General features: G+C 43.3%; 1 protein-coding gene across 1 annotated transcript; it reads right to left on the bottom strand.

Moving 5' to 3' along the window:
- Positions 1–2,019: 2,019 nt before the first annotated feature.
- Positions 2,020–24,817, bottom strand: EXOSC10 (exosome component 10). The gene is made up of 25 exons (XM_063435412.1): positions 24,658–24,817; positions 22,714–22,850; positions 22,391–22,514; positions 21,611–21,715; positions 20,582–20,747; positions 18,775–18,883; positions 18,033–18,108; positions 17,843–17,953; positions 17,585–17,728; positions 17,032–17,222; positions 16,784–16,940; positions 16,344–16,492; positions 16,013–16,063; positions 15,133–15,244; positions 14,634–14,681; positions 14,479–14,554; positions 13,309–13,409; positions 11,875–11,970; positions 11,666–11,740; positions 11,490–11,583; positions 11,325–11,398; positions 8,686–8,854; positions 8,011–8,072; positions 7,777–7,853; positions 2,020–2,153 (listed from the first exon to the last, which is right to left on the bottom strand). The coding sequence occupies exons 1-25, from the start codon at positions 24,745–24,747 to the stop codon at positions 2,123–2,125; spliced, it is 2,625 nt and encodes an 874-aa protein (XP_063291482.1). The 5' UTR covers positions 24,748–24,817; the 3' UTR covers positions 2,020–2,122.
- Between the last annotated feature and the right edge of the window lie 1,112 nt (positions 24,818–25,929).

The following is a 25,929-nucleotide window of genomic DNA, read 5'->3' as shown; positions in this document are numbered from 1 at the left end:
CTGGGTGTTGGGAACATGCTTCTCTCCAATTCTCTCAAGAAGCGTTGGAAAGTATTGTTCAGCCTTTCTAGTGTACACTCTATTGCTTTAGAGTGGTCTCTGCTGGGCAGCATGCTTCTGTGCGCCATCTTTGGAGGTGCATCCGCCATCTTGACAGACCTCCTTCAGTGTTCTACGGACCATGGTAGGCCACATGAACCAGCCGGGGTGCGTGTGTTAAGCCAGTGGGGACTGGGATAACCCCCACCGGTCCAGAGGGGGGGAAACAAGGCTGGGAAGATGTTCCTTTAAGGAGCTTCATTGCGGCAGGCGGCGGCCGTCCACCTCACCCCTCCGTCGAGTAGGCCACAGGCTCCCAAGCAGGGCTGTTCAGTGCCTTGTTTAGGGTCGTCCCTTTGTTGCATGGGGCTGTCAGTGTTGGGGCTCAGAGGGTGGTTCACGTTGGTTCAAGGAGTTTTGGAGAAGTTAGGCAGGAGCTTGTCCGACATGCGCGACTAGTGACTTCTTGCAAATAAACGTGTTCCTCTACAGGCTGCTAATTCGAACTAGAGTATAAATGAGGGTGAGTGAGGCATTATTATTTACTTTCATACAGCAAAAGGTATGAAAATAAAAAGGTTATCACTCAATTTGGGTTTTAAATGGGTTAACCAATATCGGATCATTGTTTACAAACACATGGTGGGTTCTGGTAGCTGGTCATTGTTTACAAACACATGGTGGGTTCTGGTCATTGTTTACAAACACATGGTGGGTTCTGGGAGCTGGTCATTGTTTACAAACACATGGTGGGTTCCTGGAGCTGGTCATTGTTTACAAACACATGGTGGGTTCCTGGAGCTGGTCATTGTTTACAAACACATGGTGGGTTCCTGGAGCTGGTCATTGATGCAGTTTCTAAAGTTCCCGTATCATCTGGTGAGGTTGCTTGAGAGTGATCGGAGTTGATATAATGCAGTACCAAAGTCTGGCACGCGTAAAAAATGTGTACAAATGTTTTCTGATAAATTACCATCATCCTACTTGGTGAACGTTCTTGCACCAAAGAGGGCGACAAGGTAATCTGCCACCACCCGCACTAGTGTGACAAGAAGATTCTGGGACATTCTGAAATAGGAATTCTATCTGGTTTTACCAGAAACCACAGAGAGGGTTGCCTTGGGCACTAAATTCTGCATATTTCACTTTTTTGAATGAACCAGTTATTCTAGAAAAACCTGCCATGAAAATAAATAAAATAAAAAAATGGAGGTGGACAAAGTCAGCTAACACTGTGTGTAACAACCCTACGAATACTTCAGAGAAAATATTCAACACAATAGTTTATATTAAGAATGCTCACTAGCAAAATAAAAAAGGGAACACATTAAATAGGACTAGCTCTGATTTGTACTCCTTCAGAAATCATGACAGAATATACAGTAGGTTATGAAATGTCACTGGGCATGCCCTCATTTTTATATAGAGAAATTACATCCTCCCAGAGTACTAAATGGAACAGTTTAGCAGATTATTCACATTTTGTCACATTGTTACCAGGCCGGTCAGTTTTTAAGAATTAATTTCTTTATGGCTTATGTCCAACAAAAAAGGAAGAAAAATAAACAAAGCCCCTTGGAAAGATAATTTTTTTTGAGAGGTCTGTTTTGGCAAATTAATTACATTGTGAAGACCTAAAGTTGAGAAGCAGTTTGCAGTGCAGAGGGCTGGACCTCTAATTACCAGAACTGTGAAGGCACCCCCTATGGCAGCAGGTTTAATTCTTATAGGATGCTCTACAGATTAGATCATTGGGGGCAGCGCTGAACACAGCTACCGTGGCAGTATCAATGACGGCAATTCTGCCAGAACATTGAATTTAATACGCTTTGCCATAGATTGGGACATGATGAGTCCAGGCCGCATATTTCTCCGGTCAAAATTCTCAGTTAACATCGTAAAGTAAACCCACTGACCCGACGCAAAGCCGGAGATAACTAGCAGAGTAACTTAAATATAGAAAAAAAAAGGAGTCCGCACTGTTTGTACATTAAAAGTTTAATAAAAATCCAAATTTAAATTCAACTTAAATTCAGCTTCAACGCCTCCAATCTTGGTTTTTCTTGATGATATAAAGGAACATTTATCTCTTCGGCCAACTGTGCCTGAATCCCCTGATTAGAGAAAGAGAATGTATTATTCAAAACAAATGGAAGGTCAGCAGGCTTTTAAAATAGTAAACTATGTCATTAGAATGAATGCAGTGAAGATACACTGTAACCAAGTCACTGGTCCAACTAGAAGCAGACAGCGAAGATACAATGTAAACTCTGTTAAGACAGTCACTGGCCCCATTAGAGTGAATGCAGTGACGATGCACTGCGGAGGTGATGGTTTACTACAGTGAATATGCACTGCGGAGGTAATGGTTTATTACAGTGAATGCAGTGACGATGCACCGGAGAGGTGATGGTTTATTACAGTGAATGCAGTGACGATGCACCGGAGAGGTGATGGTTTATTACAGTTAATGCAGTGACGATGCACTGGATAGGTGATGGTTTACTACAGTGAATGCAGTGAAGATCAGGGGCGTATTAGCCGCGAGGCAAACAAGGCATTTGCCTTGGGCGGCATTTTCCAGGGGGCGGCAAAAAACGCCGCCCCCAAATGCCCAAGGCAAATGTCTTGTTAGCCTTGCGGCTAACAGACATGCTGGGCTGGTTGCTGGGCGGCCGGCGAGGGAGCTCTTCCCCTGAGCTCTCTGCTCAGCTCCCTCGCGCGCCGCCCGCAGAGTGAGACTGGGAGCCGGAATATGACGTCATATTCCGGCTCCGCCTCCCAGCCTCACTCTGCGGGCGGCGCGCGAGGGAGCTGAGCAGAGAGCTCAGGGGAAGAGCTCCCTCGCCGGCTGCCCAGCCTGCCCGCCAGTGCCGCCCTGCAGCCACTGGACCACCAGGGAATGGGAGAACCCCCCCACCCCCAGCATTCCCAAAGGTAAGGAGGCTGGGAGGGGGGGGGGGAGGAAATAAAAAAAATGTGTTAATGTGAGTGTGTGTGTGTGTGTGTCTCTGACTGTGTGTATCTGATAGTGTGTGTGTGTCTGTTAGTGTGTGTGTGTGTCTGTTTGTTAGTGTGTGTGTCTGTGACTGTGTCTGTTAGTGTGTGTGTGTGTGTGTCTGTTAGTGTGTGTCTGTGACTGTGTGTGTTAGTGTGTGTGTGTGTGTGTGTGTGTCTGTTAGTGTGTGTGTCTGACTGTGTGTCCGACAGTGTGTGTCTGTTAGTGTGACTGTGTGTGTTTGTTAGTGTGTGTGTCTCACTGTGTGTGTATCCGACTGTGTGTGTTTGTTAGTGTGTGTGTCCGACTGTGTGTGTTTGTTAGTGTGTGTGTCTCACTGTGTGTGTCTGTTAGTGTGTGTGTGTGTCCGACTGTGTGTGTTTGTTAGTGTGTGTGTCCGACTGTGTGTGTTTGTTAGTGTGTGTGTCTCACTGTGTGTGTCTGTTAGTGTGTGTGTGTGTCCGACTGTGTGTGTTTGTTAGTGTGTGTGTCCGACTGTGTGTGTTTGTTAGTGTGTGTGTCCGACTGTGTGTGTCTTTTAGTGTGTGTGTGTCCGACTGTGTGTGTTTGTTAGTGTGTGTGTTTCCGACTGTGTGTGTGTTTGTTAGTGTGTGTGTTTCCGACTGTGTGTGTGTGTCTGTTAGCTAGTGTATGCGTATCTGTCAGTGAATGTGTGTATTTAGAAGGCGGGGCAGGGGGGAAGGGTTGGGTGGGGGTGGGGGTGGGGCGCGCGCGCGGGGGGGTGTCTGAGTTTTGTCCTGCCTAGGGCAGCACAAAACCAAGATACACCACTGGTGAAGATGCACTGCGGAGGTGATGGTTTACTACAGTGAATGCAGTGACGATGCACTGGAGAGGTGATGGTTTATTACAGTAAACGCAGTGACAATGCACTGGATAGGTGATGTTTACTACAGTGAATGCAGTTAAGATGCACTGCGGAGGTGATGGTTTATTACAGTGAATGCAGTGACGATGCACTGGATAGGTGATGTTTACTACAGTGAATGCAGTGACGATGCACTGGAGAGGTGATGGTTTATTACAGTGAATGCAGTGACGATGCACTGGAGAGGTGATGGTTTATTACAGTGAATGCAGTGACGATGCACTGGAGAGGTTATGGTTTATTACAGTAAATGCAGTGACGATGCACTGGATAGGTGATGTTTACTACAGTGAATGCAGTGACGATGCACTGGAGAGGTGATGTTTACTACAGTGAATGCAGTGACGATGCACTGGATAGGTGATGGCTTATTACAGTGAATGCAGTGAAGATGCACTGGATAGGTGATGGTTTATTACAGTGAATGCAGTGACGATGCACTGGATAGGTGATGGCTTATTACAGTGAATGCAGTGACGATGCACTGGAGAGGTGATGGTTTATTACAGTGAATGCAGTGACGATGCACTGGATAGGTGATGGCTTATTACAGTGAATGCAGTGACGATGCACTGGAGAGGTGATGGCTTATTACAGTGAATGCAGTGACGATGCACTGGAGAGGTGATGGCTTATTACAGTGAATGCAGTGACGATGCACTGGATAGGTGATGGTTTATTACAGTGAATGCAGTGACGATGCACTGGATAGGTGATGGTTTACTACAGTGAATGCAGTGAAGATGCACTGGAGAGGTGATGGTTTATTACAGTTAATGCAGTGACGATGCACTGGATAGGTGATGGTTTACTACAGTGAATGCAGTGAAGATGCACTGGAGAGGTGATGGTTTATTACAGTGAATGCAGTGACGATGCACTGGAGAGGTGATGGTTTATTACAGTGAATGCAGTGACGATGCACTGGAGAGGTGATGTTTATTACAGTGAATGCAGTGACGATGCACTGGAGAGGTGATGGTTTATTACAGTGAATGCAGTGAAGATGCACTGCGGAGGTGATGGTTTATTACAGTGAATGCAGTGACGATGCACTGGAGAGGTGACGGTTTATTACAGTGAATGCAGTGACGATGCACTGGAGAGGTTATGGTTTATTACAGTAAATGCAGTGACAATGCACTGGATAGGTGATGTTTACTACAGTGAATGCAGTGACAATGCACTGGAGAGGTGATGTTTACTACAGTGAATGCAGTGACGATGCACTGGATAGGTGATGGCTTATTACAGTGAATGCAGTGACGATGCACTGGATAGGTGATGGCTTATTACAGTGAATGCAGTGAAGATGCACTGGATAGGTGATGGTTTATTACAGTGAATGCAGTGACGATGCACTGGAGAGGTGATGGTTTATTACAGTTAATGCAGTGACGATGCACTGGATAGGTGATGTTTACTACAGTGAATGCAGTGAAGATGCACTGCGGAGGTGATGGTTTATTACAGTGAATGCAGTGACGATGCACTGGAGAGGTGATGTTTATTACAGTGAATGCAGTGACGATGCACTGGAGAGGTGATGGTTTATTACAGTTAATGCAGTGACGATGCACTGGATAGGTGATGTTTACTACAGTGAATGCAGTGACGATGCACTGGAGAGGTGATGGTTTATTACAGTGAATGCAGTGAAGATGCACTGCGGAGGTGATGGTTTATTACAGTGAATGCAGTGAAGATGCACTGGAGAGGTGATGGTTTATTACAGTGAATGCAGTGACGATGCACTGAATAGGTGATGGTTTATTACAGTGAATGCAGTGAAGATGCACTGCGGAGGTGATGGTTTATTACAGTGAATGCAGTGACGATGCACTGGATAGGTGATGGTTTATTACAGTGAATGCAGTGACGATGCACTGGAGAGGTGATGGTTTATTACAGTGAATGCAGTGACGATGCACTGGAGAGGTGATGGTTTATTACAGTGAATGCAGTGACGATGCACTGGAGAGGTGATGGTTTATTACAGTGAATGCAGTGACGATGCACTGGAGAGGTGATGGTTTATTACAGTAAACGCAGTGACGATGCACTGGATAGGTGATGTTTACTACAGTGAATGCAGTGACGATGCACTGGATAGGTGATGGTTTACTACAGTGAATGCAGTGAAGATGCACTGCGGAGGTGATGGTTTACTACAGTGAATGCAGTGACGATGCACTGGATAGGTGATGTTTACTACAGTGAATGCAGTGAAGATGCACCGGAGAGGTGATGGTTTATTACAGTGAATGCAGTGACGATGCACTGGAGAGGTGATGGTTTATTACAGTAAACGCAGTGACGATGCACTGGATAGGTGATGTTTACTACAGTGAATGCAGTTAAGATGCACTGGATAGGTGATGTTTACTACAGTGAATGCAGTGACGATGCACTGGAAAGGTGATGTTTACTACAGTGAATGCAGTGACGATGCACTGCGGAGGTGATGGTTTATTACAGTGAATGCAGTGACGATGCACTGGAGAGGTGATGGTTTATTACAGTGAATGCAGTGACGATGCACTGGAGAGGTGATGGTTTATTACAGTGAATGCAGTGAAGATGCACTGGAGAGGTGATGGTTTATTACAGTGAATGCAGTGACGATGCACTGGAGAGGTGATGGTTTATTACAGTTAATGCAGTGACGATGCACTGGATAGGTGATGTTTACTACAGTGAATGCAGTGAAGATGCACTGCGGAGGTGATGGTTTATTACAGTGAATACAGTGACGATGCACTGGATAGGTGATGTTTACTACAGTGAATGCAGTGACGATGCACTGGAGAGGTGATGTTTACTACAGTGAATGCAGTGACGATGCACTGGATAGGTGATGGTTTATTACAGTGAATACAGTGACGATGCACTGGAGAGGTGATGGTTTATTACAGTGAATGCAGTGACGATGCACTGGAGAGGTGATGTTTACTACAGTGAATGCAGTGACGATGCACTGGAGAGGTGATGTTTACTACAGTGAATGCAGTGACGATGCACCGGAGAGGTGATGGTTTACTACAGTGAATGCAGTGACGATGCACTGGATAGGTGATGGTTTATTACAGTGAATGCAGTGACGATGTACTGGAGAGGTGATGTTTACTACAGTGAATGCAGTGACGATGCACTGGAGAGGTGATGGTTTATTACAGTGAATGCAGTGACGATGCACTGGATAGGTGATGTTTACTACAGTGAATGCAGTGAAGATGCACTGCGGAGGTGATGGTTTACTACAGTGAATGCAGTGACGATGCACTGGAGAGGTGATGTTTACTACAGTGAATGCAGTGACGATGCACTGGAGAGGTGATGGTTTATTACAGTTAATGCAGTGACGATGCACTGGAGAGGTGATGGTTTATTACAGTAAACGCAGTGACGATGCACTGGATAGGTGATGGTTTACTACAGTGAATGCAGTGACGATGCACTGGAGAGGTGATGGTTTATTACAGTGAATGCAGTGACGATGCACTGGAGAGGTGATGGTTTATTACAGTGAATGCAGTGACGATGCACTGGAGAGGTGATGGTTTATTACAGTGAATGCAGTGACGATGCACTGGAGAGGTGATGGTTTATTACAGTGAATGCAGTGATGATGCACTGGAGAGGTGATGGTTTATTACAGTGGAATTACAATGGGTCCACTAAGAAGAATGATGGGGTGAGGACTGTAAGAGAAGCAGAACTAGTGAAACTGGATGCGGAGAAAGCAAAGCCCATATTTTGCTGCAAAGGTATTCGTTTAAAATCATGTATTTCATTTTTTACATTTTGTGTACTTCCTTAGTCAATCTATGGTTTCTTTTCAGTCTCTTACCGCTCGGATTTCCCTTGCATGAAGGACATGCTCCTGCCTCCTTTTGTTTGGTTAGATTTTCTGGAAGAAGCATTTTTCTAGATTGAGAACAAAGATTAGAGGTTCAGTTAACGAAACGTGGTCTAAGGATGTGGAGAGCACAAAAACCTTTAAATTGTACTAAACACCAAAACAAATCCCAACACGAAAATGGTTTAAAGAGGCAGAACATGGATCCGCTACAGATTTGCTCACCTTTCCCTGTTCAGGCTGTTTATTCGGATCAAACTCTGACTGACTCTTCACGTTACTGCTACCTGCAAGTAAGATAAATCAGCGCAATTATTACACCATTCTTTTCAAGAGACCATGAAGGGACACTCCACGGCAAACATAAAATAACAATATCCCCTTGTTCCGCTATTAGTAGAAACACTACCAGTAAAAACATACATGCATTTAATTATGCATTCTTTTTAATTGGGGATATAAAACATATTGCAGACCTGCAGTATATGCAGACCTCCCCTTCTAACCCCGCACAGACTTTCTGTGGCTGTCCAATCACAGGCCTCCCAATGCAGCTCAATGAGAAGTCTCTGCAAGGCAGGTGCTCTGGGCAATTGCTGCCTCTTGAGTTTAGCTCCACTGAGCTAACCAAATCAGGAAGTAACAGGACCGGTTATCTGAGAGACAGCCATTGACAGTGCTAACAAGTTTAATTTATAAAAGTGTTAATTTCTATTTAAATCCGTACTTTTTTTTTTTTTTTTTTTTTTACAAAAAGTGTCCACTTTTCACACATAAAGGTGTCAGGATTGTCACTTTCATGCTAGCGCCTTATGTAGAACTATATATAATTGATACTTAACAGCTGGATAGTCAGGTATTGCCAATAACCGCCAAGCCTCCTACAGAAATGCCACAAACCTGCAAACACCTTGAAGTCTGATTTGCTATAGTCGTACGGGGTAAACTGGGCCTGCACAGTTGGCTCCTGTTTTTCTTCGGAAAGCTTAGCACGCTTCTTGTCGGATTTAACTGTTTCTGCTGCAGGCTCACTGGGCACTCGTTCCCGCTTCTTCTCCACCTCTTCTTCCTAGAAATAGAGATTTTCTTTTTCAAATGAAAATGTTCCATCTTATCAAGCGTAAAAATGGCAGAAATGCAAGATCTTCTGCCATAAACTGTCTGACAATCAAAGAAGATGAACGTTCTTGTGAGTGGAGGCAATTTTAATTATTCTTACAGAGGTTTTGAACAATCTGTGCGCCAAAGATCAAAGAACAATATTATTAGATTTAATGTGAGGACGTTTGTTTCCCGAGGTCGTTTTTTTTTAGGAACATGAAGTTTGAATCTATTTAACCTCCCACACAGAAGCTGCAGTTTATTGAGTATTGCTCAGTGTAGAATGAATGGGTATCTATATAGAAATGCTGTGATAGGCTTTTCACACTGCCCATACATCCAGAATTGGACATAAATAAAGAGAAACGCTATTTGTATTATTTACATAGCACAATCATAGTTGGCATTATTGTAGAATAAGTTTTAGCACAATATTCTACAAAAACAAAACAAAAAATAAAGAGAACCAACCCAAGAGTTGAAAATAGCTCTGTTATAATTAGCTTCCAATGATTAACACCAGTCCTGAGTGATCACGAATGCAATTCACTATCACAATGACATAACTTTCTATTGATGATGTCTATAAAGGAGATTAAGCAGACACGGGGCTGTGGAAATATTTGCAGGCTGCTTAGTCCCCACCAGTCAAAAAATCAATTTAAAAATGATTTGCTAAATCTTAGCCTGCAAGTCAGAACATCAGCACAACAAACCGGGACACCTCGATCAGGAATTCAACATTCCTAGGTTTGGTGCGTTTGTTTGAGAAGTCAAAAGATTGACAGAAATTATCCATAAACACCTTGAAGGGTGCGGAACTGATGAGCTGCCGTACGGACTGAAAGGAAAGAATCAAAGCGAGTACTTTTTTCCTTTCGCCATTCTCAGGAACAGATTTCAAATGTTGGATGTCTGCCCGGATAACCTTCCTGTCGAGTCCTCGGAGACCAGAATAACCCAGCACACATCCAGTAAGGAAACTGGCTCATTTTGCCAGAGTTCCTGAAAATCACAGCCGCATGTTGCTCCACGTAGGCCACACCACCTGTGATCAAGGACTGCCACTAATGAAACCACTCATTTTGTCCTCACGTGTACGATGAGATGACTCATTTTTAAGAAATGTAGACAGGAAAATAAGGCTGAAAAGGCCTATTAACATAGCTTGGCATAAGGTGGTGTCCTAAACTACAAAAAGCAAAACAATACAATTAAAAACCTCTGCTCTCCAAGTGTGCTGTCTGCTGTTTAGATCTAAAACACAATACCTGAAACGCCTTGCTGTTTCTCTTTTGGTTAATCATCAGACCTTCTCTTCCAGGGGACCAGCTGATATTTCACCATATTACCCACCCCAAACAAGGGGTAAATTAAAAAAACACAGCAAGTGTGGGGGGGGAGATAAACAGTTTGGGTACAAGGTTCCTGCATAATAAGCCTAGTTTTATCCCTAGCTCCCCCATTTGATCAATTCTAAGAGAAGCTGATCAGAAATATGCTTGGCTGTCTCACTCACCCACAATCCCCCTGTCTAATATCCCACTAAATCCCTAATGGAATTACATTACTGTCCACGGACTGGCTGAGTTAAAGGGACAGGAAACATAGTTAGCTATTCTAGCCCCACAACCGCTCTTTCTAATAAAGCTTTAATACTCCTTTGGATTATATTACAGACCAGGGATTGTCAGGGGTAATAACAGACAGGAAATGTGGGCAACTGCCCCAATCCATAATCCTCATTTAAAATTCTGCTAAATCACTATATGATCAAATCTGAAACCGAGGACTAGGTGACTGATTCTCATCCCCACCTTGTAGTGGTTTAGACACCATTCACAAAATAGAGTAACGTAGCAGGTTAGGCACCATAACCACTGCATTGCTTTGCTAGGGTACCTAGATGGCTTCTTTCATCTCCTTTCATGGCGCCATTATGCTGCAGGTGCCTATGAATGGTGTGAAAATATGAGTGAAACTGACATTGTGGAAGTTTTTTTGGGGGGGGCAGGCTGCAGGTGCCTCAGTGACCCCCGGTTTTGGTCATACACTTGAAGACCTAGGGGGGGGAGGGGGATGGCCCTGCAGTCTAGTAGCAAGTAATAAAATAAAACAAAAGGACTCACTAAAACAGGGCGGGGAGGGGGGCTTTAATTCAGTGATAATCTAAGTATCTGCTGGCCATGGAATGTTGGCAAACCTTTATATTTTTATCTACAGATGCTCTCCATCACATAAGTTTACATCAATCTTTAGTTGTTCTCCTGCAAAAGAGAACTCAAGATGTTTTTTTTAAGTTTGCTCATGCCTCTTCCCCAAAAGATTCTTGTTTTATACTGTACACACATTAACACGGGGCGTGTATGGAGGAAGAGAACTAATCAACCCTGCTGGACTGGGGGCAAGAAATCATTCAGGGAAATCTCTCAACTGACCTGGGCTTGCTCACGCACGGATTTTAGATTCTTTGCAACCATTTTCAAGTTCTTCTTTGCTTGTTCCCGAGCAGCTGTAAACACAGAGTGTACAAAAAGCATGTAGTACAAAATGCTCAGCCGTTTTATAGAAATGCAGCCCTCATCCCAAGTAGCAGTGAGTACCTCTCTCTTCACGTTTCTTTTGCCTGGCTTCCTCTTTGGCTTTGGCTTCTTTTTCTTGTTGTGCCAGGCTGACCAGCTTCCATCGATTACTGATCTACAGATCCAGAAAAGAGTACGTTAGTCAGGGGGCAGCAGAATGGCGACAAGAGAAAGTCTGCAGAGAGCCATTAACTCACCTCAAACAATTTTGTATTGGGATCCAACTTGGCCGTTTGCGAAACATGAGCCCCACGATCACTGGCTGGCAGGAACTGAGAGACAGACAGGACGTAAGGAAAAATAAAGAATATAAAAAATAAATCACAGCTTGAATGAATGGACTGGGACGGGCACAGTAACCATGGCCTTTTAGTATATTTACCCAAAACAGAATCCAATATCTTACCATTCGGAACGGGCTCTTAAAGGACTCCATGACATTTCTTGCTTTCTGCTGAGCCAATGAGTCACTCCGTGTTTGCTCATCATCGCTTTCAGACTCCTAGGGGCCAGAGATCACCGGTAAATAAACTTACATCCCAATAACAGAAAATAAAAAATGACACTGGAAATTATACAAGAGTCCAAAGAACTCCCCAAGTAAACAATAGTAAACAGATAATAAGCCAGAAGGGAATTGATAATTTAGCCTATTTCCAATTAGGTCCTCCTGAGGTGTAGCTGTTACAATTACCCAATTTACTGGTGTTTATTTACATAACGTTCCCTTAGTGCACTGTTTAGCAAGTCTGGTTGCAGCTCCAGACAGACGCCCCACCTGCTACTAAAATAAACTTTCCCCATGCTTGTATGGTTTATCCAGGAACAGTAACACTTACCACTTAGAAAGAGTGGAATTGCTCGGTAAAACAGAGCAGCCATACCACAGCTATCAGTTAACCTCTATATGCTATTCACAGCTCGGCTCTCTCCTGGGAGAAGTGAGCTCAGTCCGAATTCCGTGTGTGCTGTTCAGATGCTGCATGCAAAGCTTGGGATAATATTTATATAACTGGACCAGAAACAAAGATTCCAACTGGCTGATTGACAGGCATCAGAGGTAGAGCTTGTGTCAATGCAGTCAAGCCAAAGCCATACATCTCAGAAAAGGCAGCATTTCATACTCAAAGACAGTACACAGAGCAAGCCCTTGCACCATAACCACATCAGCACCACATCAGCAAGCCCTTAATCTGCCTACAACCAGATGGAACGAAAGCAGATTTGCCAAGTATGACATGTTTTTCAGTCAGAAGGGGCAATGGACTGGGGCATTATTGAAATAAGTAAATAATGTATAAGGTTCTCTTTAATGGTAGTGTTTTAAAGGTTGAAGTCAGAGAGGCTAGCAAAGACATACATCAGCTTTAACGGTATTGATTTTATCAACCTCAGCATACTACAAGGCATGAGGCCTGAGCAGCTACAACAGATGGCGCATTAAGGGAACACTCTAGCTTGCTGAAATGCTATATACACGAAGACTGTGTCCTCTTTTATTCACTTTTCAAAAAGTACAGCTTTCAATAAAAATCAGCACATTTATCAATTATTTATCACTCCCTTGACTGTCCTGTTACTTCCTGGTTTGGTTAGCTCAGTGGAACTAAACTCAAGAGGCAGCAATTGCTCAGAGGACCTGCCCTGAAAAGATTCCTCATTGAACTGCTTTGGGAAGTCTGTGATTAAACAGCCACAGAAAGCCGTTTTTAGATACCAACAATAAAAAAATGCATAATTAGTTTTATATTTTTCATTGAGGGTAAATCTACTTAACAGTAAATTTTATTTTAGTATTTGGGAAGTGGAACCAAATTACCAACCTTCCAGGTTCACTTACATTAAATATGGTGATGGTGGCTCTGGCGAGTACTTCGGCAGGGTTCACAGGAGCAGTTGGTTCTTCATCAGAAAACAATGAGCCTTTTGCCACTTGCAGGCCTGAGAGTAACATAGCACAGCACACACTCAGTATTTACCCATTTCTCAGCATCCCAAATATGACATTTCCACCCCAGGCTCTATATCTGGGAAGCTTATAGAGCATAAAATCAGTTGTGATAGATCTGATATATTGTGTGTGTTACGGCACTTACATTTCTTAATTGTAACTCAATATTAATAGCTGCCTCTCACCCAATAAATGTAATGTGCTTTAAAACAGGAATGTATAGGGGTATAGCCAAACCTACCGCCAACCCCAGGTGAAAATAAATATCTACTAATTCTTATTCCAATGGATACCTGTACCCTATGGAATGGGGGGGAAATAAACACTATACCAATTGAGAAAGCCCAGGAAAGGTGCAAAACGCCTTTCAGACTTTGGAAGCGTCTTGAACAATTTTTATTTTATTGTTTTATATGTTTTGTAATACTTTATTTTGTTTTTAATCATATTTGCAACTCCGCCTGGCTACACCATCCATCTACTCCTCGAAGAAGGCAGTCAGGATGTTCTGCCCAGAGTTGGGTTTCTAGGCTCTGAATAACGTGAGCAGTTTTTTGTAGTACCCGCATGTATACTAACTTTACTGGACTTATTACATTACATGTTTCTGCTTCCCTTTCTTGTATCCTGCAATATAAAAGAGGAGGTTTTGGTCTTACCCCTGCTAACAAGCTCAGAGCCCGTCCTGTTAGGCTCTTGAATATGTGAGTTTAACCAGCACTCTTCCACATATTGGTTATTTGTTGCACAGTATTTACACTATATATAGGGTTTATCCCCCTCCCCCATTCCATAGGGTACAGATTTCTTTTGGAATAGGGGTAAGTAGGACTTTATTTGAGCACACCACTCCACGGGTTGGGGATAGGTTTGACTATACCCCTAAACCTTCCTATTTTGAAGCAAATACAATCAGTTGTGCTAGCAGGAGTATGGCTAAATAATGTATACACAATGTGTAATGATAATTCACAGTGTGTCTAAATGTATTACTGTAAACATAACTTTCTGCCAGAAATAGCACAATTTAGTAACAGACCGCTCACATACAACCATTACCTTCCGTGCTAAAGAGATTATTACCAGCTGGCTGCAAGGAGGTGTCATGAGGACCAAAGAGGAGGTTCTCCATTTTCTAAAAGAGATGAGAAGACTGTTAGCTGTTGGTTGCGATGGGATGATGAAGGCTATTGCAAGAATTGTGGAAACCGTACCTCCGGGGGGAGAATCGGCCCTTTCTTTTTCACACTGCTGACTTCAGACTAGAAGAAACAAGACAAATGTTTAATACAAGAAACATGGCTAACGAGATCCCACAGACAATGTGGCAAACACTCTGCTACCACTTTTGGTTCTTTTACTGGAATTTACTGGAATTGTCGAAGTAATAATAAATAATAACAATATGTATTGAGTAAAGCAGCTAGGCATGGCTTGAAGAAAATAGGCAATGTCTTTGCTAAAATATAAATATAAATATATAATAAATGATTCACATTGCACATGCACACACTTATCTCTACCCATCACTTTTTATCTGACTATATAAGAGGGGAAAAATAATTTGGGATCGAAACAAATCCCAAACGAGGCCTGAAACATGGCTCGATTTTCATGTTCAACTGTATTCAAATATGAAACTTATCATTCAGGGAAAGTAAATTGATGTATAAAGGAGGAGGCAAGCTATATTTACCATTACACATCACATACCTTAAGCAGAGGTATCTCTCGAGCTTGCTGTATTAACAAAGATAACTCATTCATTTGTTGGCGTACGAGAGGGGGGATTGGGTTACAGCAGGCGATGATCCCTTGTGGTTCTCTTAAAGAAAATAACACAAAAAATCAATTATCCCAAAAGGGAAAAAAAATAGATACTTTAAATATATCAAAACCATCGTATAAAAAACAAGAACAGCAGGGTGCAGAATATCTAAAGAGAACACAACTAAACATATTAATGTCAAACAGGATAAAACATACAAGGAAATAGCCCAAAATATGAATAGGTAAGACATTCAATACCAAGTCATTGTACGCAGACTTTATTTTTCATTAAAGTATTATTCAATAAGGGGAAACTAGAATAGATCACAGTCACAGCAATGCTTTATATGGAATGCAGGAAAATATGCCTTCACTTAACCCCTTAAGGACCAAACTTCTGGAATAAAAGGGAATCATGACATGTGTCCTTAAATGGATACATGGAATAATCACCTCGCAGGTGTTGTAAGGTAATTAAAACAAACATGGGAAAGTCACATGGCTACCCTGAACACAAAACAAAGGCTTAACAAAGTTGAAGAGTTAGTAAGATAAAAATAAAAATGAGGAGCAGGTTTCGATGAACTGTTTTCTGGAAACTTGCAACAATGTTTACTCCGGAAAAAAGGACCGAATCACAGTTATTAGCTAGTATTCCAAATCACGGAATCGTTAGTGTACTCTACTAATGATCTCACAACCCCACGAACCTTAGATCCTGATTGGCCTATATGAATACATTATGAATATGTTGAGATGACTATAATTGTGACCCACCCCCGGCACCAATCATCTAGTTAATGAATAAATTAGTAAAACATACTTGGGTAACTCCTCAGATATCTTCAGCAACATGTGGTTAGGGAGAACGTATCTGTAAAGAGAATGAAGTCAAATCATCTAGAATAACAGACAAGAAACCTAGAGAAAGTCTGCAGGTCAGGCAATCGGGCAAGTGATCATCACATGATGCTTGTTGACATAAACCAGAGATGGACAATTACTGCCACCCCAGCTGTTGCAGTCTACATTCTAGACTAGCTGGTAGAGCATCATGGGAAATGTGGTCCTCAGCAGCTGGGGAGCCAACGGTTATCAGTCATTGGCAGTGACCACTGAGCAGAATTCAACAGATATGAGCGATGCAAACTAACCCTGTGCTCTCATCCTCCTGCCGGGCCATCTTATCTCTCCAGGCAAAAAGTAGCCGAAAAGCCGTCATCTGTTGTGTGTTTAGATGCCTTTTCTGTTTTTGGTAGAGCTCCAAGTAGGAATCGTCAGTGAAGATTGGTTTGGTAAATTTCTGCATAGAATAACAAGACCATCAATAGACTCATTCTAAGACAGATTTATGATGGTAGAAAAGGAGAGAGTCCAGTTTTTTCCATCACAACAGCTTCATGCGTCGCACAAACATTTAAGTGTCTCAGCCTGGTAATACCAAGTCATCTTTTTGTCTCTTGGTAACCTACTTTTATCTTATAAAGCCCATTTCTGAAAATGTAGCCATCTTTACAAATGGCACAAATATAACCTCCCCTTCATACTGCGCATGTTCTAAGTGTGTTTCTGAAAGTTATGAGACAAATGTCACCTTCAGGCAGATATCTTTGCTTCTCTGCCATACAAGTTGGAGATGGGTTGGTTGTCCGTTGGCAGAACTCAGAAGTTCTGTGCGCATTCTGTCATAGATGTGAAGCAGATAGTGTGTATCAGATCTGGCATACTGGATCATTTCTTCGGGTAAGGGCCTGTGAATGGAACACAGGTCATTAGGTGAAAAATCACATCCCAGACAGTATATTTTTTACGGCCTATCCAGTTTGCCTTTTGGGAGCTTACCGAATTCTCCAATCTGCGAGCTGGAACCGCTTGTCAGACTCCACACTGCAATACTGCCTGAGAAGGTGATCCAGAGAATTTCTCCCGAGATTTAGAATGCGGGCTGCTTGGTGAGTGTCAAACAAGTTCACAATGTATAAACCGAAGTCCTTCTGAAGCCACTCGACATCAGAGTCTGCTCCATGAAAAACCTAAAAACCAAATCCTAAATGTTTATCCATTTATTAACTGCTGAATAACAGAACAATGTCATACCTCTCGGGGCCAGAGTGTGTTCCTCTGTAAATCACTGTTTAGTGCATGAATTCCCTAAAATAGATTCATGTGTATGTCCTGACGTTATCAACAATGTCAGTCAAACTTAGAGAGGAACTGTCACTTACCAGGCTTTTCAATAGATTTACCTACCCCCTTATTTAAAAAATGTGTGTTTCTAAAGTCTTAAAACGAAACACAGAAACTACACTCATCAAACCGAAGCCCCTCCATATGCCCTTACTGTCAGTCATTGAACATAGTAAGTGGATGAGGGGAAACAGGTACATATCCTGACCTTGACAATGGCTGGGTCTGTGAAGCTCTCATTCAGTATGTACAAGTCACTGCGCAGCTCCAGGACATCAATAATAAAATCCTCAGACCTGGTGGAGATCTGCATCAGACAGGTTATGCCCAGGAAGCTCCTGTAATTATGATGCTAGGGAAAAAAAAGAAAAAAGAAAATCAGCAAGTAAAAACTAATAACACAGCCACCAAGCATGCAGCATCCCCGGCAACGTTCCCACATAGTTTCCCAAAGCACACGACCAACCTCCAGATCCACAGCAAATTCTGAGCACTGCAGCAGCTTCTCGTTCAGCTCCACCAATCCATCCAGTGTGGTCACAAAGTGACAGGGGACATCTGGCAGGGGCAGAAATGGCTGCAGGAAAACAGACAGCAATCAGCGCACCACGCAGAACACTGTATCACAGCTTCAGATATTCAGCCTGTGTCTTTACCTTGATATCCGGATTCTCTAGTAAGTTCTCCGCAGGAACAAAGTGATCCAATTCATACTTGTATGGGTGAGCAAACCTAGAAACATAGATCATAGTCACTACTGCAGGCGGTGCACTTTTAAACTACCAATCAGACAGTATGATGCAGATAACACAATATCGCTCCATGTGGATGTGCTTCACTTGATGTAAACATTAGCAATTCTCTGTAGAATGCCAGATGGTAGAAAATTTCTCCTAACTACACAAATCTGAGAAAATAACTGAATTTCAATTTCTGTTACTCACTAAACTTAGTTTGGGATCACATTCCAAGATCATCCCCAAATATGAGGAAAAGAAAAAAAAAATCCTGTTTTTCTGGGGGAAGAACATACGAAAATAAAAAATAAAAACACAAAACCAAACCTGTGTAACTCAGAGGAGTTTGCACATATATCGAACAGGGAACGGATACCATTTATGGACATTCTAAGATTCTGACATAAATTACAGAAAGATAAAAAAAATAATATGAAACTTGATATCCGTGACTTATAGCTGAACCCCACTCACTCAATTAAGAAGCATTAGTGAGAACGGCTCAATCGGAGCAGCAGCTGCAAGAACCCTTTACACATACATTATAAATATCCATTTAACATTGATACATGCCATTTCCTTATTAATACTGGTAGAATATCAGACATGGAATAATGTGCAAAATATGGCGTTTGGCGTCTAGAAAGCTGCGATTACGTACGTGTCCTCTTCTGTTTGTTTTAGTCTCTGCTGGTGGATAAAATCAGCCAGCGCAGGTGGGACGTCCAAATCCTCTGGGCGCTGCTCCCTCTCCCGTCTGTTCTTAAGAACTGAAAGATTTTATCATTAGAAACGGCTTTAATATTCTTCTGAAAACAAAATATTTTAAGGTGTGACGCATATTACAGTTTAAACAGTCACGGTCACAAGTGGACATTATCGGAATGTTTTTGTAACCTGACACAAAGTGCATGGACTCAACGTGCCATCCAAAGGGGAATTTACCGCAAATGGCTGGCACTCAAAATACCATCCAATGAGTGCCCCCTCTATATTCTGACACAGAATACCCAAGAAATAGACTACCTGACAACTACTGCTAGAATCACTATCACCTTAATTACCTGACCCAGACTGCTGGCACACAGATCAGTATCCAGTATGTACCCCCTCCATTACCTGCCCCAGACTGCAGGCACACAGATCAGTATCCAGTATGTACCCCCTCCATTACCTGCCCCAGACTGCAGGCACACCGATCAGTATCCAGTATGTACCCCCTCCATTACCTGCCCCAGACTGCAGGGACACAGATCAGTATCCAGTATGTACCCCCTCCATTACCTGCCCCAGACTGCAGGCACACAGATCAGTATCCAGTATGTTCCTCCTCCATTACCTGCCCCAGACTGCAGGCACACAGATCAGTATCCAGTATGTACCCCCTCCATTACCTGCCCCAGACTGCAGGCACACGGATCAGTATCCAGTATGTACCCCCTCCATTACCTGCCCCAGACTGCAGGCACACGGATCAGTATCCAGTATGTACCCCCTCTATTACCTTCCCCAGACTGCAGGCACACAGATCAGTATCCAGTATGTTCCCCCTCCATTACCTGCCCCAGACTGCTGGCACACAGATCAGTATCCAGTATGTTCCCCCTCCATTACCTGCCCCAGACTGCAGGCACACAGATCAGTATCCAGTATGTTCCCCCTCCATTACCTGCCCCAGACTGCTGGCACACAGATCAGTATCCAGTATGTACCCCCTCCATTACCTGCTCCAGACTGCAGGCACACAGATCAGTATCCAGTATGTACCCCCTCCATTACCTTCCCCAGACTGCAGGCACACAGATCAGTATCCAGTATGTTCCCCCTCCATTACCTGCTCCAGACTGCAGGCACACAGATCAGTATTCAGTATGTACCCCTTCCATTACCTGCCCCAGACTGCTGGCACACAGATCAGTATCCAGTATGTACCCCCTCCATTACCTGCTCCAGACTGCAGGCACACAGATCAGTATCCAGTATGTTCCCCCTCCATTACCTGCCCCAGACTGCTTGCACACAGATCAGTATCCAGTATGTACCCCCTCCATTACCTGCTCCAGACTGCAGGCACACAGATCAGTATCCAGTATGTTCCCCCTCCATTACCTGCCCCAGACTGCTTGCACACAGATCAGTATCCAGTATGTTCCCCCTCCATTACCTGCCCCAGACTGCTGGCACACAGATCAGTATCCAGTATGTACCCCGTCCATTACCTGCCCCAGACTGCAGGCACACAGATCAGTATCCAGTATGTACCCCCTCCATTACCTGCCCCAGACTGCTTGCACACAGATCAGTATTCAGTATGTACCCCTTCCATTACCTGCCCCAGACTGCTGGCACACAGATCAGTATCCAGTATGTACCCCGTCCATTACCTGCCCCAGACTGCAGGCACACAGATCAGTATCCAGTATGTACCCCCTCCATTACCTGCCCCAGACAGCTGGCATGTAACTCACCATCAGGCAGAGGTTTCTGAGCATTGGGCTTCACAAAAATTTTTGGAACAAAAGGGGTGTTAGAATTGTCAATCTTTTCCTTGAATTTGAGCTGAGGGCGCAGAATATTCTTGGCATGAAGCAAACGAAAGGTTTCACTTTTGCCCCTTTTGCTTGAATCATTGCTCTGCAGAAAAATAAAACAAAATAATGACTTTATTTGTCATAAGCAGAATTTTAAGTTTTGGCTGAGCAGTTAAAAAGCATTCAAAGTACACAAAGACCCTGCAAAAACTAAATCCTGACAGATTCCATACGATACTTATGGACCTCTCCACAGAGTAAACAGTGAACTCCGAATTATCTGGATCTCCAGGTATCTTGCAGGGTTGAGCCGATTAACTGATCTAACAGTTTGATTCTTATCAGACAATGGTCTACTCAGAATTCAAAAGAGCAGTCTAAACAAACAAAATTCTTTAATGGAAAAGGACAATTTTTCTACAATTTCCAAGGTGTCATATACCACCATCTTCCCCCAACCCACCTTTTTAATAACGCCTCCGGTTTCAGCTACTTCCCATTTCAAAATCTCAAACCCTCTACCTTTCCTTTATCACAGTACTGTGGAAGAAATGATTGCCTATGTTTACCTAATATCTACTGGGATGCAAAAAACAAAAACAATAGCTCCTTGCACCATGCTCACATAGTAAAAAAGAAACGGACTAGCACTCTCCAAAATGTAATGTCTTTCATTTAATACAAATGGCAATATTTCCCCTAATGCCGTTGTTTTTGCCAATCGTCTTGACAAAGACTACGTTGCCATTTGTGTACCTACGCATTATATGAAAGACATCACATTTTGGAGAGTTCTAGTCAGTTTTTTACTTGGATTTGATCACTGGTGTGGTGATACCAAAGTATTTTAATAGCACCTCATTTCAGTAACTGCTCACCCCTTTATTGAATTGGCACTCAAAGTTCTATAACAAGTTATGTAAGATTAATGCGAGAAATCGGTGAACAAAGGGTTGGAGCTCTCACCTTTCTATTCCAACTGGAAACAATGGTCTTGGGAGCTTGGAGTCCAGCAGGTAGAATGGGCTGCTGGTTACGGGTCACTCCAGAAACGTCATCAAGTAACATGCCCTGAAATAGTATATTATTATCATTATTTAGAGCAATGGAAAAGGGCAAGATCGCAGTACAGATATCTGCCCAGAAATGGGAATGTGGTGATTTTTATGTAAAGCAAATAATACAGAGCAATGAGCAGATACCACCACCACTATATTCAACATTGACCTCTGAAACCATCAGTCTCAATCTGGAAAATGGGCCTAGATTAAGCTGTTTCAGCAATCTTCCATATTATAAAATATCATAAATGTATAAAATAATTGTAATGAAGATCATGGATGGGGGAAGTTAGGTCTAAATAATAATAACAAAGTATTTAACCAGGAAAGGTACATTCAGATTACTCTGCTTTCCAAGTACATCCTAGGGACGTTACCGTAGCCCAATATCCAGGGGTTGTTACTATTACCCAATTTAATGGTACTTTGGAAGGATGAATGGTTGAGTGAACCCTGCCAGGATTTGAACCTGCAACATAAGGGTTGAACAGATTCTACTGATGATGCATTAGCCCACTGAGCTATGTAAATGAGTTGGGTTGTAATATCGTAGGTAAAAGAGGGTGAGACAAGTGCATTGCTGGGAACAGAGTATAGCAGGAAGTACAGGTGATGGTGATAACCTGAGAATGGGAACAAGTTGGGAAGGCAAAATAACTAAGGCAGCTGAGATACAGGAACTCACCACTTTTTCCAAAATGGCATCATTAGCATCTACAAGCAAATCAAACTTGTCTTCCAGTTCTGTTGGTTTGCTGCGATCTCGGATATGACTGCGACAGCCATGATACTGCATTATCTGGCTCATACTGGGGACAGACAAATAAACCAATGTAAAGAAATGGGCAAATCACCATCTATAAAGTTACGTTACTGTAACCAACTATCTAAACCCACATAAAATGTGGATTCAGAGCTCTACCCAAGTAGTGTCTTCGAATGTAATGGACATATATGAAGTTAATGAAAATCTGGGCAATTTCTTTGAAACAGAATACAGAAACTTACCAACTGAGCAGGTGGTCCCCCTGTGATTCACAGAATGCCCGAAATCCAGGAAAACTGCGGTAAAAGTCGTATTCATCCCCTGATTGGGGTAGGCCTGTGGAAGTTTTTGTTGCAGATACAACTGTGCCAAGGGCATACTATGAAAATGAAGAAAGCACAATGTCAATGAATATAATACACATTCCTTCCAAATTACTGTGATTGGAGGGGGATGGACACCTAAACAGCCAGTTCCTGACACTATAGTGTTCCTTTAACGTCAGTGGAATATATTCAGGTTGATGTTGAAAGCTGGACATATGAAGTACTCTACGAGACAGTACATTGTTTTGTTTCCTGTTACCTCGTGTATATTTATCCCAATAATGCTGTGGCTGCTGGTTCTCTATTGGTCAAACTGCATGGACATATTGTAATACTCTGGGCTAGTTCATACATCTTAAAATGTCAAGTCATATTCTACCAGCTAGGCCTTAAAAGTTACTCGCCATAATAAGCCATAGTATATCCTCCAGAGGTGAATTTCTAATTTTCACTCGCCAATATCTACACACAAAACATTGGCCAGTCTCTATAAACAACAAACTGATTTTATAGAATATAGATTTTTATTTAAAGAAAGCCAACATTTCTATCCTTGAATATCCATTTATTTGGGGCAAATTTCTAGGGACCCTGAAGTCAGGAAATGACCTCCCAAGTGCCCTATTTATGGATCCAAATTCCTTCTGACCCTCATTTCTAGGAGCTCCAAATTGTTGGTATGTCTGAATGTATAACAAAGTATCACATCAATAATACTCCCAGTAACATTCACAGTTACATTGTCTCTGTTTGGCCATTCATAATGCTGGAAGATATAAAGATGGAGGATCACTTTTCCCACCATGTTTACAGACCTATAAAGGGATTACTTCCACATGGAGTTTGCCCAGCACCCTTTACTACAGATAATGTCTGGAGCTAGTCAGGACACATTATCTCCCCCTCACAAGACACATTATCTCCCCCTCACTACCCCCCCCCCCCGCACAGGACACATTATCTCCCCCTCACTAACCCCCCCCCCCCCTCACAGGACACATTATCTCCCCCTCACAGGACACATTATCTCCCCCTCACAGGACACATTATCTCCCCCTCACTAACCCCCCCCCCCCCCTCACAGGACACATTATCTCCCCCTCACAGGACACATTATCTCCCCCTCACAGGACACATTATCTCCCCCTCACAGGACACATTATCTCCCCCTCACAGGACACATTATCTCCCCCTCACTAACCCCCCCCCCCCTCACAGGACACATTATCTCCCCCTCACAGGACACATTATCTCCCCCTCACAGGACACATTATCTCCCCCTCACTAACCCCCCCCCCCCTCACAGGACACATTATCTCCCCCTCACAGGACACATTATCTCCCCCTCACAGGACACATTATCTCCCCCTCACAGGACACATTATCTCCCCCTCACAGGACACATTATCTCCCCCTCACTAACCCCCCTCACAGGACACATTATCTCCCCCTCACAGGACACATTATCTCCCCCTCACTAGACACATTATCTCCCCCTCACTAGACACATTATCTCCCCCTCACAGGACACATTATCTCCCCCTCACAGGACACATTATCTCCCCCTCACAGGACACATTATCTCCCCCTCACTAACCCCCCTCACAGGACACATTATCTCCCCCTCACTAACCCCCCCCCCCCCTCACAGGACACATTATCTCCCCCTCACTAACCCCCCCCCCCCCCTCACAGGACACATTATCTCCCCCTCACTAACCCCCCCCCCCCTCACAGGACACATTATCTCCCCCTCACCCCCCCCGCAGGACACATTATCTCCCCCTCACCCCCCCCGCAGGACACATTATCTCCCCCTCACTGCCCCCCCGGCACATTATTTGACCCCCGGTTCCCCACCTTGACGAACGAGTCGATGTCGGGGTGCCCCGGGATGGGGGAGCTCTCGGGGGTCTCTGGTTGCTGCATGGCCTCACCGGGCGCCGCCATCTTCCTCGCACTTACACAACGTCAGCACGGCGCGGCTTGATGACGTCACCATGAAATGAGCTGGGAACCACTACTCTCAGCACACTCAGCCAGACAGGAACCTCATCAGCTGGGAACTACTACTCTCAGCACACTCAGCCAGACAGGAACCTCACCAGCTGGGAACCACTACTCTCAGCACACTCAGCCAGACAGGAACCTCACCAGCTGGGAACTACTACTCTCAGCACACTCAGCCAGACAGGAACCTCACCAGCTGGGAACCACTACTCTCAGCACACTCAGCCAGACAGGAACCTCACCAGCTGGGAACCACTACTCTCATCACACTCAGCCAGACAGGAACCTCATCAGCTGGGAACCACTACTCTCATCACACTCAGCCAGATTTCTAATTTTTTTTTTTTTTGTGCTGAGCCAGCTGCTGCCCATTATCCATATCTATAGAGAGCCAGACAGTTTAATCCATTATATAGTGGGTTATTAATTAAAGGGGGAATAGCTGGGGATTCATCATTACATTTAATTCTCTTATTTAGTTTAACCCCTTAAGGACACATAACATGTGTGACGTCATGATTCCCTTTTATTCCAGAAGTTTGGTCCTTAAGGGGTTAAAGAAACAGAATATTCCATTTGATAAAGTCTGTAGACGAAACGCGTTATGGAAATTTTATATTGTGTATTTTTGAATTAAAGTTTATTTTGGTCATTTGTTTGTGCCAATTATCCTTTTTTCATATACACGCATTGTTACTTTATCCTGGCTTTTTATTCTACTTTTTATTATATTATATTTTATTAATTTTATTTTGGTTTTATAAAAAAACCTCTGGAAGCTCCTGGCAGCCCAAGAAATGCTAGGTGGGATCATTCCACCAACGCTGACATCAAAGAGCAGTTGGTCTGCTCTGTACTTGTAAGTATGTTTTTAATTATTTTCCACAAAGCAAGTTAAATAGAGAGCACGATTTGGTTGTTTCTGTTCTCTTTGAGTTTTGGACATCCCTGACTGAGAGGCGCTCACCGATATCCCACAAGTGGGGATTATACTGATACCGGAGAAACTGACGGAAGCCAAGCACAGAGAGATGGACACAGGTTTCTTCAGGAAGGAAGAGATTCTTAATTCGGTTCACCGACCGGGGCTCAGAGGGACTAATGTTGTGGTGGAATCTCGGT

The sequence above is a fragment of the Pelobates fuscus genome, chromosome 11, assembly GCF_036172605.1.
Source record: "Pelobates fuscus isolate aPelFus1 chromosome 11, aPelFus1.pri, whole genome shotgun sequence".
Taxonomy (NCBI): Eukaryota; Metazoa; Chordata; class Amphibia; order Anura; family Pelobatidae; genus Pelobates; species Pelobates fuscus.
Note: the sequence above shows the minus strand (reverse complement) of the source record. Positions and strands in the feature narration are given on the sequence as shown.

Bases quoted from the DNA above. Each gene is read 5' to 3' on its own strand.
- EXOSC10 (XM_063435412.1), bottom strand. From the start codon at position 24,747: ATGGCGGCGCCCGGTGAGGCCATGCAGCAACCAGAGACCCCCGAGAGC. The intron at 16,493-16,783 runs GTGACATTTGTC...TATTCTATGCAG, and splicing joins GCAAAGATATCTGCCTGAAG to AAATTTACCAAACCAATCTT. The intron at 11,584-11,665 runs GTGAGTTAATGG...CTGGATCTGTAG, and splicing joins CCAATACAAAATTGTTTGAG to ATCAGTAATCGATGGAAGCT.